General features: G+C 43.1%; 1 protein-coding gene across 1 annotated transcript in view; it reads right to left on the bottom strand.

Moving 5' to 3' along the window:
• LRMDA (leucine rich melanocyte differentiation associated) overlaps positions 1-13,187 on the bottom strand; it is a gene marked incomplete at its 5' end in the record, with an annotated part of 468,042 nt that overhangs the window by 445,645 nt on the left and 9,210 nt on the right. Inside the window, one exon of the mRNA XM_049788099.1 lies at positions 3,523-3,640. Coding sequence (XP_049644056.1) covers positions 3,523-3,640 — 118 coding nt within the window. The remainder of the gene's footprint in view (positions 1-3,522; positions 3,641-13,187) is intronic.

Here is a 13,187-nt window from a genome sequence, read left to right on the forward strand (position 1 = left end):
GACAGTGGCATGATCCAAAGGTAAACGCTTGACAAAGCTGCATATTCATTTTAACAGTTTGTTCAAGGAGCCAACTTCAGTATCTCAGACCTATTAACAACATACACACACAATCATACACATGAGTATGTATGCTTGAGTGTACACATTCATCCAGACACAAACAGACACCCACATACAGAGAGAATCTAGAAGATTCCCGTGTAGCATGAACTCTCACTTCTTAATGAAGTCACAGCACCCTTCTATATCTTTCCATGGAACAACTGGAGATCAGGGAAGAGGAAGCTTTTAAACCACCAAGTCAGAATGGAGCAACAGAGGAGACAATCTCATGAGAGAAGGCGAGTGAGGACTCGCACTCAAGCACTCATGTCTGCCAGGAGGAAACTCCAGCCTTGGTGACATCGCAGGGTTTATGAGTTCCTAGATGTTTCTGCATTTGCGTCAGCTGAGAACACCCAGACTGCTGGCTCCCGACTTCCAAGGCAAGAGTCTGTGATCAGAGAGGCATTTTCCATCCTCCCAAATCCTTGATGTCAGGGATAAAATGAAAACAGCTCCCCCATATCACGGCCTCCCGAATCATCCATCAGTAAGTACATTGTGCTGAATCGGCACCACCAGCAGCGGCTGTCTCAGAAAGGACAGGAGCCAACGGGAGGTTCTGATTCCATAATGAAAAATGGGCCCTCACCACGTGTGCTCAGCACAGCGCCAGAAATTGCTCTCCACTTAGAAGCCAACTCCGGGTATACACAGACCTCCCAGAACATATATACGTATATATACACAGAGACAGATGCCATATATACACACCTGCACTGGAACAAACACGAGTCTGTACATACCGCAAGCAGGCGGAACCGACCTTATTTTTTTTTTTTTAACAACCATTTATTAATTCAGCAAGAAGCTCATTTGGCCTCTTTCTGTCTGCAAGAGAAGTACCGGCGCACATCTTGGAAAACAAGAGACAAAAGGGAATTGCCTGCCATTCAAAGCAGCGTAGTTAGATGAGAAATCAGGAAGACAGAGAAATCCCGCAACTGCACTTAAAGGTCATGCATAAAGAGAACAGGAGAACACTGTACTGCCAGCCTGGATTTTGGTCTCGGTTTTGTCTCTATAGAATATTGTGTGGCCATTTCAAGGTAATATCATCACCTAGTTCCTTCATCTAGAAAAGTGAGAGATGACAAATGGGATTTTTTTTTTCACAGTCAGTTAGGAAACCATGTGATGTCACTTCAGATGAACAATATAAGGTCCCATGCTTTGTCAAGAGCATTTTGGCCTCTCTTCAATTAATTAATGAGTCTTTTAAAGCTTAATACAGTTAATAAAGATGGTAGAGTCAATCCTGGGAACACAGGCTAATTCTATAATTGATTAGAAACTAATTTGGGTCTTTCAGGAGTAACTTCTGCTGACGTTGCTAATGACTCTTGGAACTAGCCGCCACTAAATTTGGAGCATCCCCACTTGCTTTCCAAAGTAAGAGTGAATTTCAGTTCCCCACTTGCTCGGCTCCACCAGAACAAATTCTGCCCTTACGTTTTCTCTATTTAAGCCATCCAATGAAGATTTGAACTGTCTATATCTGAAGGGATGGGGTGGTGCTGTAGATATTTAACTCACTGCTGTAACAGGCACAGAAATTGGGGGGAAAAAAGGATTCCTGAAGTAAGGCATTTAGATAGAGTCCCAACTCTAGTAGGTCAGGTGTCCTGGGATAGCTAAGTTCATGATTACAGCCTGAGCTACTGCCTCTATGGAATTAACCAATGTTCCCTTTTCTCAGTATGGGAAGGTTATATCAGGATTCATGAATCTGTACCCAAAAAATCTTAAGATAGCAATGGGTACTTATTAACATATACCCCCTAACATACATACCACATACACACTACACACATAGGATAAATATTATACCAAGAACCCTATTGGATTTCCAGTGCCAACCTAGAACTTCCCACTGTTAAATACAGTGTCAGTGAGAGGTATACTGATCTAGTCTACAAAGTCTATGTATACATGTCCATGAGGAATGTAGGTTGGGCAGGGATCCAAGACATTATAAACAGCTCATTTACTGTATTTTGATTTGGCAATGTTGGCTGTTCCTGAAATATTTCCACCCTCTTACCCCCCCCAAAAGTGGGATGGGGCAGGGCTCAAGAGATAAATTATTTTATTTGGACAAAATTACAAAAGCTAAAATAACGAAAGGCAGCCTCAAGTCATCTGTCAAACCGGGACCTCAATAAGGAGAACAGTTAACACTTTCATAGCAATGAAACAAATCACTCAATTAATTTCCCACATGCGGAAACAGGTAACAATACATTTATCTGCCAGTATTATACCCTCCATATCATATATTTTCACAACTGTTTGCAATTTCTTTTTCAGCATAACGGGAAATAAGTTGCACCTCATGGATTCAGGGAACGAGAGTAGCCTGAGGTTTGCTGCCAGCCAAAGTATGTGATGGAAGAGGTTTCATTTTTCTGTTTGGGCTCTGTTTGGTTTTTTCTTGTTCCCTCTTAAGCATTTCCTGTGCCTGTTCAGAGCACAATGTCAAAACGTGATGACAAAGAAGGCCCTGGAATGATCCAGCCAGTAATTTTCAGACACAGCTCCCATCCCACTAGAAGTGACTAGATAGTTTCCTGAAGGAGGCCCAGGGCAGTGATGGATCCCAAGAGATCAGTAGGATCACCAAGTCTCCTTCCCAGCCTCAGACTTAACTGAAGGACTCAGTCTTTTCCCAAAGGCACAGTTAGCTACATTTTCTAAAATTTCAGTGAGTCAAATCTTTACAGCCTCATCAAGAGTGTTAAGACAGTATCATAGTCACTTTCACTGTCTCCACACAGATGCCATCAATGAAAGGAAAAACAGAAAACACAAATCTAAGGAGCCCCAGAAAGCTTTATGTAGGGAGAACATGCCTGTCTATGGTCACATGTTAGAAAAAAAATCACCTTCCCTGCTGATGATATCTGAGAACTATGGAGATCTCAATTGTGACCAGGAGAAAATTATTCTCCTCAACCTCCTCTCAAGATCCCAGAAAGAAGGGCCACTGAGAAACTAAGAAACCATCACACCTAATAAAAAGTAAAAACTCTCAATGTTCTCTCCTTTATCTCATTCCTTCAGACTGGGCAAAAGAGCTCTTTTCATAAAATAAACATCTCCAAGAAATCATCATTAAGATATGACAGCCTCCCTCCCCCCCGCCCCCCCCCCCCCGAAGGTCACCATCAGGCAGTGTTTGGAGAAAGGGAAATCTGGGCAAAGTCATATTAGGAATGTGTCTCATGTCACCGGGGCCATAGGAAGACCCTATTTCATTCCAGTCCTATTTCAGTGTGCCCAATACTAGGAATGCATGAGAGAACCTTAGCACATCTTCACACATTTGAAACACAGAAATGAATAGGTGGGTGCTCTGAAGGTCTTCCTAGGAGGAGAGATATCCAACCTGGGAAGACCAAAGAGGAAGCAACTTACCTTGGGCTTCACCACCTTCATGAATGCACCCCTGGCCAAGGCCTCCTCTCGCTCTTGCCTGGTTACTTTTCGGGTATCGAGAAACTTCAAATTAGGCAGCTTGTATAGGACAAAGTATCTGGAAATAAAAAGGAAGCCATGAATCAGGAATCCTGGGGTGTCAGGCACACAAAGATCCACATTCTTGGTCTGAGTCTCAAGAATCTACACTGGGGGGCCGGGCGGTGGCGCTAAAGGTAAGGTGCCTGCCTTGCCTGCGCTAGCCTTGGACGGACCGCGGTTCGATCCCCCGGTGTCCCATATGGTCCCCCAAGCCAGGAGCAACTTCTGAGCACATAGCCAGGAGTAATCCCTGAGCGTTACCGGGTGTGGCCCAAAAACCAAAAAAAAAAAAAAAAAAAAAAAGAATCTACACTGGAAGAAGTTCTGACCTTCATCCCTGTACCTTCTCTTTCTGTTTTGTTCATTTGGGGGCCACACCTGGAGATTCTCAGTGGTTACTTCTGGACTCTACTCTCGGGAATTACACTCCTGTTGGTGATTGAGGGACCCTATGGGGGACAGGGATCAAACCCAGGTCAATTGTGTGCAAGGCAAGGCCTTTCCTACTCATTCTACTACCTCTCTAGTACCTCTCTTCTTTGCTAAGAAATGAACTGCTCTTTGGGGAAATACAAACAGTTCTATTTTATGCAGATACATAAACAAACATTAAAAATATTAACTAATGGCTATACCATCTAAAGAAACACATACACACAAACACCTAAATAAACTAATAAAATGCTACCAATATATTCATGCCCCTGCCATTTAAAATATGGCCTAAATTTCTTCACTACAGAGGAATTTTACCACCAAAGACCTTGACTCGCCATCTCAGACAATAAACTTAAGGACAACTGTAATAAATTAGATGCCATTGGGATGGAAAAGACACAAATGTTCGAGAAACATCTATTTAAGAACTCAAAATAATCAAACAGGGAAGTTGAGACAGTTAATGTCACACTGGAGCCTTGGAAATTATTGTTTTTAGGGAAAAACAAGAAGTTTGTTTTCTAGGGGACATTAATAATCTATTTTTTTTTCTGTTTGGCCACACTCAGTGACACTCAGGGGTTACTTCTGGCTATGCACTCAGAAATCACTCCTCGCTTGGGGGAACACATGGGCCGCCAGGGGATTGAACTGCAGTCCATCCTCGGTCATGCAAGGCAAACACCCTACCACTTGTGCCACCACTCTGGCCCCACATTAATAATCTAAAGAATGCTACGTGCTCCCAAGTCCTCTGGAAGGAGTCCTTGGTTTTCATCATGGTGACCTGAGTAATGGTGTGTCACTGAGCAGGGGTGTCTGGAGTTGATGAGAGGATCCATTTATCTCTAGGGCAGGCATATAAGTATATAGAAATACCTAAAGATATGAACAAGAGCCTTTAAATTTTTTTTATCAGTGAAAGTCACCAACCCAGATGCTTACCATCAAGTCTCCATAGTCAATCAATTAAAGGGGCAAATTGCTTAGGCCCAGTCCTCTTAAGAAAAGGAGTGGCTTAACTCCCGGGGATTCCGTGATGCCTTACTGCACCCAGTTTCCTCAGCATTCACTCATTTTTATAATCCCCATAAAGACATACTCTTCCTTTCCATCCTCCAGTTTTTCTGACCTGCTATCACTTCCAAAATATTCTGTCAGCACCATTTAACACATCTAAATTTATTTTTGTTTCCTTATTGCCATTTATCTAGGTATTCAGTTGGTACTTCACCTAAATGACATAATTATTGAAGACAGCCTCAATGTTACCTCTAACCATCATACCTTCTTTAGAGTCAGCAAAATAGAGACTCAATATAATATTGCTTTTCTTTATAGTTGCGCAAATATTTTTTAAGCTTTGATTGTGTGCCATGCTCTAGCTATAGAATAGGCAATCACAACTTAAAAAAAAATTCCTTTTCTAAGGGCTTTCTCAGTAACAAGCTTACATTAAAAAATTAAAATCCAGGGGGTCAGATTGATAGTACAGTGGGAGGGCATTTGCTTTGTATGTGGCAAACCTGGGTTTGATCCCCATTCTCCTTCTGGTCCCCTAGACTTGCCAGGAGTAATTACTGAGCACAGAGAGAAAAGTAACTAACCCCTGAGCATTTCTGGGCATGACCCCCAAAGAAACAAAATTTTAAACAAAAAGAAAGAAAACTAATATCCAGCATAGGCCTGTGCTAAGATCAAGGTCAGACCCAGAATAGTTTGGGAAGTTACACCAGATGTAACCCCATTCACCAAATGATTGAAACATTCTGGCTGAATCAAGAGAAGAATATGTTTCTCAGGTATACCTGAAAGAACTTAACCTAAAGCAACAAGATTTTTCTCAGTGCCAACGTTATGAGATAAGTGAGTCCCTCCCTCAGGAATGTGGGGTTCCTGGGTTCAGTTCCCACATTATTAGGCTAATTTCACCAAGTGCCTGCCACATACTTGTCCATGTGGACCACTTGATGAACCAGAGCTTAATAAGGGCTTCCAGATATAACCTTCCTGTTTCTGATACATTTTTGAAGTGCACTTTTTGTCCCTAGACATCACTCTATGATGTCCTGAAACATGATTACACATCCTGCTTCTTTTCTGGCCTCAATGCCTTCCCTTCTTTCCTGAATATTCCCTCCTACTTCAGATGTCCCCTAAGCTTCCTCAGGTCACTTCAGCTCTTCTGTCCTCCAAGAGAAACCCAGTGGCCCCAGACAAAGGTGGAGAAAATACCCAACTTCTGCTTCTGGCAGTAGAGACATGCTTACACCAAGTCTTTCAAATAAAGGCACGCACAGACAGAAACAATATGTCAGGAGTGACGCTCCAAGGAGTCAAGACACCCACTAAATGTAGGGTGGGGAAAGATGAATATTCAGGCGAGGAAAACATCAGTAGGAGAAAATCAGCCCATGTTTAATGATGAAATGAAAGATGTCTTTGTGGGGCTGGCAAGAAGCAGGATGACAAGAGAGATGAGAGATGTGTGTGTGTGTGTGTGTGTGTGTGTGTGTGTGTGTGTGAGACGAGAGAGAGAGAGAGAGAGAGAGAGAGTGAGAGAGAGAGAGAGAGAAGGAGAGAGAGATGCTGTCTTTCAAGCTAGTTAAAAATTGTAGATGACGAAGAGGTGTCATTTTCTGAGCTTTCTGCTGATACATCAGAGAAATAGCTTAGGAAACAAATGACTGGTTTCCCCTGAATCTCCTATCCCAATAGCCAGCTTGGATATCAGCTGGTGAAGGCCTATACAGTTGGAGTGACATGACGAAGACTCACCCAAATATCTGACATTCAAGCCCAGGTGTTTGATTTTCTCACATGACATTCACTCACCTAGTAAATAAGGCTGAAGTGGTGTTGAGGCAGGCAAGGTAGAGAACAAGGCCACCCTCCTCCCAGAAGCTGAGGCTCCAGCACACCAGAGTTCTCCAATGTAGTATCCCCCACCATGTTTTTGGAAACACCCATTCCAGGCCCTATGCCTGAGCCTTTTTAACTTTGGATGGAATCTGGGATTACTGTTTCTAGTAAGTTCCCAGTAGGGCTATGACAAACCGCTGTCCAAGTGAAAATACATACAGAAAGGCTCTTTATCTGGAAACAATGAGGTTGGCCAGTGACAAAGAGTCTCCTTCAGCTTTGTGAATGTGGTCCTCTGCCCCAATGTATGGGTACCCAAGCTCAGCTTTGTCTCTCAGAGCCTCCTGTCTCTCCTAGTACTTTGGAACTGGCCCCAACATTACTTTCTCATAAGACAGTGACCAGGCCTTCTGTCTGCCCACCTGCCCCATCCTGGTCTTTGTGATGGGTGATGTCCGGGTGTCAAAAGCGGCTGCTTCCATACCACATCTAATGCAAGCTCACCATAAAAATACAATAGTGGAGTCCTAAAGCCATAGAATGAAGGCTTTTATAATATCAATTCCATCCTTGTAAATTTAATCCTGGGTTATTTGTTGCACCAAAATCTTTTTACGGTGATGTATTGCTTAGTAACGGGGGTTATCACAGCCATATCCTAAAGTTGCATAGTACATAAACCATTTCAGTTAACAATGCAGGAAGGTTAACTCCCCCAGATAACCTGCAATCACAAGGGCTAGTCCAGATGACATGCCTCTGTCAGCTTCCACAAGCTATTGATGGTTCAATCAGTTTGTTTTGAAGGTAAAGTACAACAAAAGGGCAGTAAACTTATTCAGACTGTCAACAGGGGCTATCAGGAACGGGGCTTGCAGGTAAGTAATTCTGGGTGTTTTAAGGCTATTATCAAACCCCAATGGTTGAAGGAAGAGACAGCTACTAATAACACAGAAGGCAGCCATCATAAACCACTTTATGGAAGAACCCCCTGCCTATAAATCCTGCAACACCCAGAGACAGCTTCAGATTTATAAAACTGCTTGTTAAGCCAGGGCACTGCTTAATGAAAAGAGATTCGTCTATGTTCCAGTCTCCTGTCTCCAGTTCTCGTGGGCCACTCCAATCTGCTTGACCTTTCCAAGGTGGCCGGACGAAAGTCCTGGAGCTGGGGGGGTTGGAGGAATGAAGTGGAAGAGTCTGGAGCACTCTGGGCTGCGATAGGGAAGGTGAGGTTAGGAGGTTATCAAGGACAGCAGGGATGCTGGGAAGGTGTTTAAAGATCCATTTGTTTCTGTCTGCAGCTGCTCTCTGGAAAGAGAGAACTGCATGCAGAATTTTCCAGTATTTCTCTTTCATGCACAATATTCCATTTTCATAAGGGGCTTGTCCCAGGGGAATAGGCCGAATCTGAATATGAGAAAACCCTTTATTGTAAGTGGGTTATTTTGTTTTGTTTTGTTTTGTTTTTGTTTGTTTTTTTTTTGTTTTTGTTTTTGTTTTTGGGTCACACCGGCAGTGCTCAGGGGTTATTCCTGGCTCCAGGCTCAGAAATTGCTCCTGGCAGGCACGGGGGACCATATGGGACGCCGGGATTCGAACCGATGACCTCCTGCATGAAAGGCAAATGCCTTACCTCCATGCTATCTCTCGGCCCCTTGTTTTGGTTTTGGTTTGGGCCACATCCAGTGACACTCAGGGGTTATGGGCTATATGCTCAAAAATTGCTCCTGGTTTGGGGGACCATATGGGACACCAGGGGATTGAACCATGGTCTGCCCTAGGTCAGCTGCATGCAAGGCAAATGCTCTACTGCTGCACTAGCACTCTGGCCCCATGTAGTGTTTGTTTTTTTTTTTTTGGTTTTGTTTTTTTCTTTAAAATCAATTCTCTCTGCCCAGATCCCAGAGCTCTGGCATTTTCTATTTGGAATTCAAAGAGAGAAGAGGATGCATTCTCCTCCTGAAACTTCCACCCAAGGGCTTCACCCCAATAGTAGCAAAGCACCCCCAGAAAAGTTGAGCAGTATGGTCATTGTCTTCACAGACCATGAGTTGCCATATTTCTTTTGGTTTCTTGACTCAAAAAACACCATGACTCTGGATCTTGAGGGACTTGGATGCAGAGCATTGGAATTTCTTCCTTTTCCATCCTTCCCCTCCTATGCTAGTTTTCCAGGCTTCCCTTATTTCTTAGTTCCTTCCTATTCCCACATATAAATGATTGGAAGACACAGTGCAAACTACTGAAGCCCTAACTGGGAAGACAGCAAGGGGTGACCCATAAACTATTCCCTGTCTTTTATAGAGCTTAAGAAAATATGGTAAGCAACCAACAAAGCATCAAGAGGCTTTGCTTTTGCCTGCTTACCTCAACACTATTGGGCAATACTGATTACCTCAGGTGATCCCAAACCCTGATCCACTACTAAATATGTCTGATTAATTTAAAAAATGTTAGAAGGGTAGAGGGGGACAGACAGCAGGGAGAGCATTAGCCTTGCATGTAGATAACCTGAGTTAGATTCCCAGTACCCCATGTGGTCCTCCGAGCCTGGCAGGAGATATTTCTGAGCTCAGAGCCAAGAGTAACACCTGAGTGCTGCTGGATATGGCCCCAAAACAAAACAAAACAAAACATAAAAATGTTAGCAAGGCCTTCAGCACAGCCTGTTTTTAGAGATGACAGTTTTTAGGTATAGGAGAGGAAATTCAAGAGGAAACTTCTCCACAGTGAGAAACTCAGAGGTTAATAGAGCAGAGAACACCCACCCCTCATGACTCTGAATGGATCTGTGGATCTTACACTGTGATCTGCTTTCCTTCTCTGCCCCTTTGTTGGGCCCCTGGTTTCCACATCTGTGGATCATGCATCTCAAGGGGCTCTAATCCTCTGCTCAAGCTTGCTTGGATTCTGAGCGCTCCCCAGTTAACTTTTAAGAATCACAGCCTCCTCTCTCTTTTTGCCAGCTCTCTGCTCTGACCACCCCCTCACACCTCCTGGTAAAAGACGACTGTGAGAAAAAGTCAATAAAGACCAAAGAGTAATGAACAAACTCTGGGTGTGGAAGAAGTGCAGATGCTCCGGAGAGGGATGACAATGATCTCGCTCTAATGAGCTGAGGTGAGCTCACCTACGGCATTAATGAAGGCCTGACAACTGGCCAAGGCCAGCTAACTTGCCTCCCCGTTCACTGCATGTTTGAAGTCTCCAAGCAAACAATACACCCACAGGAGGACCCCAGGCTCTCCACAAAGGGTAACCAGCAATTACTCTGTGGGCTTCTGTCACTTTGATCTCTGGGTCATGACCTCTGCTTTCCTGTGATCTTCAAAGCCCAGATTGGAGATTAGCTGGTGAATGCTAGCTGGGTTATGTAAGCCACCAGGTTTACAGCTTCTATTGGCTTGTGACTAGAGGAGGTCTGGTCTGGGAGGCCCAGCCAAAGCCAGGAAATGTCCCTCCCTCCTTCCCTGGGGCTGAGTGCTACAGACACTGGACAGATCAGCTTGGCTCAGCTCTGATCCCCGGAAAAGGCACAAAGGGAAGGTGTCACTTTTTCTGTTTGTTTGTTTGTTTGTTTTTAAGAGTTTAGCATTGTAAGGAACACCTAGGAGCCTACAGAGGTAGAGGGAGAAAGAACAGGCCAACTGAAGATAGGACTGGCAAGTGAGGATACCAGAAGCATTAACGGTAACAGAAGAACCTTAAGAACCTGAGGCCATCTCCCTCATTTGACAAACTAAACCAAGCTTCCCTAGTCTTGCCTTTCCCTCCACTGTCCAGAAAAAAAGAAATGCAGAGGGAGCCTTTAACAATGTGTGCAACCAAGTTCCCCTATTTGATTCACATGGGAACCAGTATTCAAGTGCACTGGCGCTCCCAGTGAGTTCTACAGATACTTGGAAACAAGTCTACTCTCTTCCTGCCCCAGTCTCCAAGGCTGCAGGTTCTCACCAGCACCATGATTCAAACCCAAAAGTCCTCCCCCAAAACAGTGTCACATGGTATCAAAAGCAGGGGTAGAGCAAACAACATGGCATGGCTGTAGCTCAGCTGTGAACTATGACAAAGGGCAAAGAGGGACTCCAGGCACAATGCAAACCTTATCCCAGCTGGGCCAAGTTCATTCTAAACAACCTGATCATATGTTCTTGCTCACGCACAGACCCAACAAGCCTTTCTTTTTTAGGGGACTGTGTGCCAAGAAAAACCAACTAGGTGCATAGGGAGTGGGGGTGCAGGGAGGAAGGAAAAGAGGGGAGGGGAAGAAAACATCAGTAAAACAGCAGTACGTCTGGGAAGCCATTCCCAATAAGGACATAAATCTAGTCACTTCCCACTTCCGGTTCAGTGGTTGGCCCCAGAGTGACCTCAGACCAGGCTGACCTCTCTGAAATCAACATCTCCCATGAAAATGAAACAACACACATACTTGTTTTGATGTATGGCCAGGTGACATATTATAAATATTACATCACAGAACCACAGAGGATGCCAATCAATAAGAATTTTTTTTAGACAGCACTAAATGAGCCATGGGTTCTTGCTTTTGAATACACTCCTTTAAGGCTCCTACTACTGCTTAAATGATTAATAGAGAACATATTGTCAGCAATGTACTTCAAGTGAAAAACAGTAAACTGTAGAAATATCATTCATTTTTTAAGCAATTTTCTAGTGAAAATGTCACATAATTTTACATAGAGGCCCTACTATTAGTCTCTGGGTAACAGTGAAGCAGAAAACATACTGTGAAGGGCCAAAAAAAATTTTACAAAAAATTTTTTTTTTAACAAGGCAGCTGTATTGCCTTGTAGAACCAATACCACAGGAACTCTAGATTAAAAAGTCTTGTTAAACCCTCAAATTTCTCACTGGTACATAAAGTCTAATGCCTGTATGAACAGGGCAGAGCTACTCACACACCACAGAACCGAACCATATCTTGAACATACAGATCTTAACCAAAGGTAAGTAAGAAACTGAGAAGCCACAGAGAAAAATAATACAGTTTAAGACTCCAAAGATAGCTAGAGATCTACTGCTCCAGAAACCACACAGTGAATGTGTAGCAGGATTGGGCATGTTTATTGTTCTATCAGCCTTCACTGAATGTGAGTATTTTGCAATCATTCATGAAGACATGTGGATTTCTGAGGTAATTCTGACTCCATGAGATATTGACTGTGTGTGGCCTCAAGAATCCTGCTCCTCACAAAAACTTTGTCATTGTGCAACTAACAAACAGCCTTCTAGCCCCTATTCCTCAATGTTTTTGAGTGCAGGAACAGATCTAATGTGAGGAGGATAGATTTGGGGGTTAACCTATCCAATCCAAGGGCTAGAACAGTCTTCTCAAATCAAGTCACCACATAAAAAAATCATGACCTGAAAGTCAACATTTGTATTGAGTCAGAAAGAAATCCCTTGTTTCTTGACTGTCCTTGTTCATTTCCAAGTGGGTCTGATTCCAAATAGGAAGTGACAATAGTAGAAAACTCACTGAACTTCCCCAGTACAAAGGTGCCAAGTTCCTATTTCAAAGGCAGAATGAGTTTAGGTACTGATGGAAATTCCAAGGGCAAGAAGGTGAAGCTATCCCCTACTGGAAGTTGATCGTCATATGTTGACATCAGTGAAGTAGTGCCCAAAAGTGGCTATATGGTCATACACAGTAGCCTGGGATTAAGAAAGAATGAAGAGTGCTTAGGATACAGACTACCTAATGCTATAATCAAGAGGCAATTTAGATGACAGGGTGCAACTGCTCTTAATTTAATATCAGAATCATCTGCTGATTATTTTCTTGTATTTTCCATCAAATGAATCAAAATGTCTTAGATGATTCAGAATCAAGGCCTTAATTAAGGGTCACTAGTCCAAAGTGAACTTTCCTTTTAAAAGATTCTACTAGCAAAGCTGAACTCATTTCATATCACCTAATCTGACCCACTCCTCCATGAGTCATAGTGGTATTTTTTTCCCATAACGTCAGTTACAGTAACAACAAAAAGGTGGTACTAAGTTTTCTTTTTCTCTTACAACTGTATAAGCTCACTACTGGAGACCAATTTGAATAAGGTTGAGTTAGAGATTTTTCCTCATCCACTTTTTCTCCTTCAAAGGAAAAAAAGAAAGGGCACAATTGCACCTTTCATTTCCTTCACATGTAGGAGTTTGGCGCCAGAAATAAACTGATAAAAATGTTAATGTAGGTGCATATACACCTACAAACATACATACATAAGGCATTTTATGTA

Source organism: Suncus etruscus, chromosome 15 (genome assembly GCF_024139225.1).
Source record: "Suncus etruscus isolate mSunEtr1 chromosome 15, mSunEtr1.pri.cur, whole genome shotgun sequence".
Classification (NCBI taxonomy): domain Eukaryota; kingdom Metazoa; phylum Chordata; class Mammalia; order Eulipotyphla; family Soricidae; genus Suncus; species Suncus etruscus.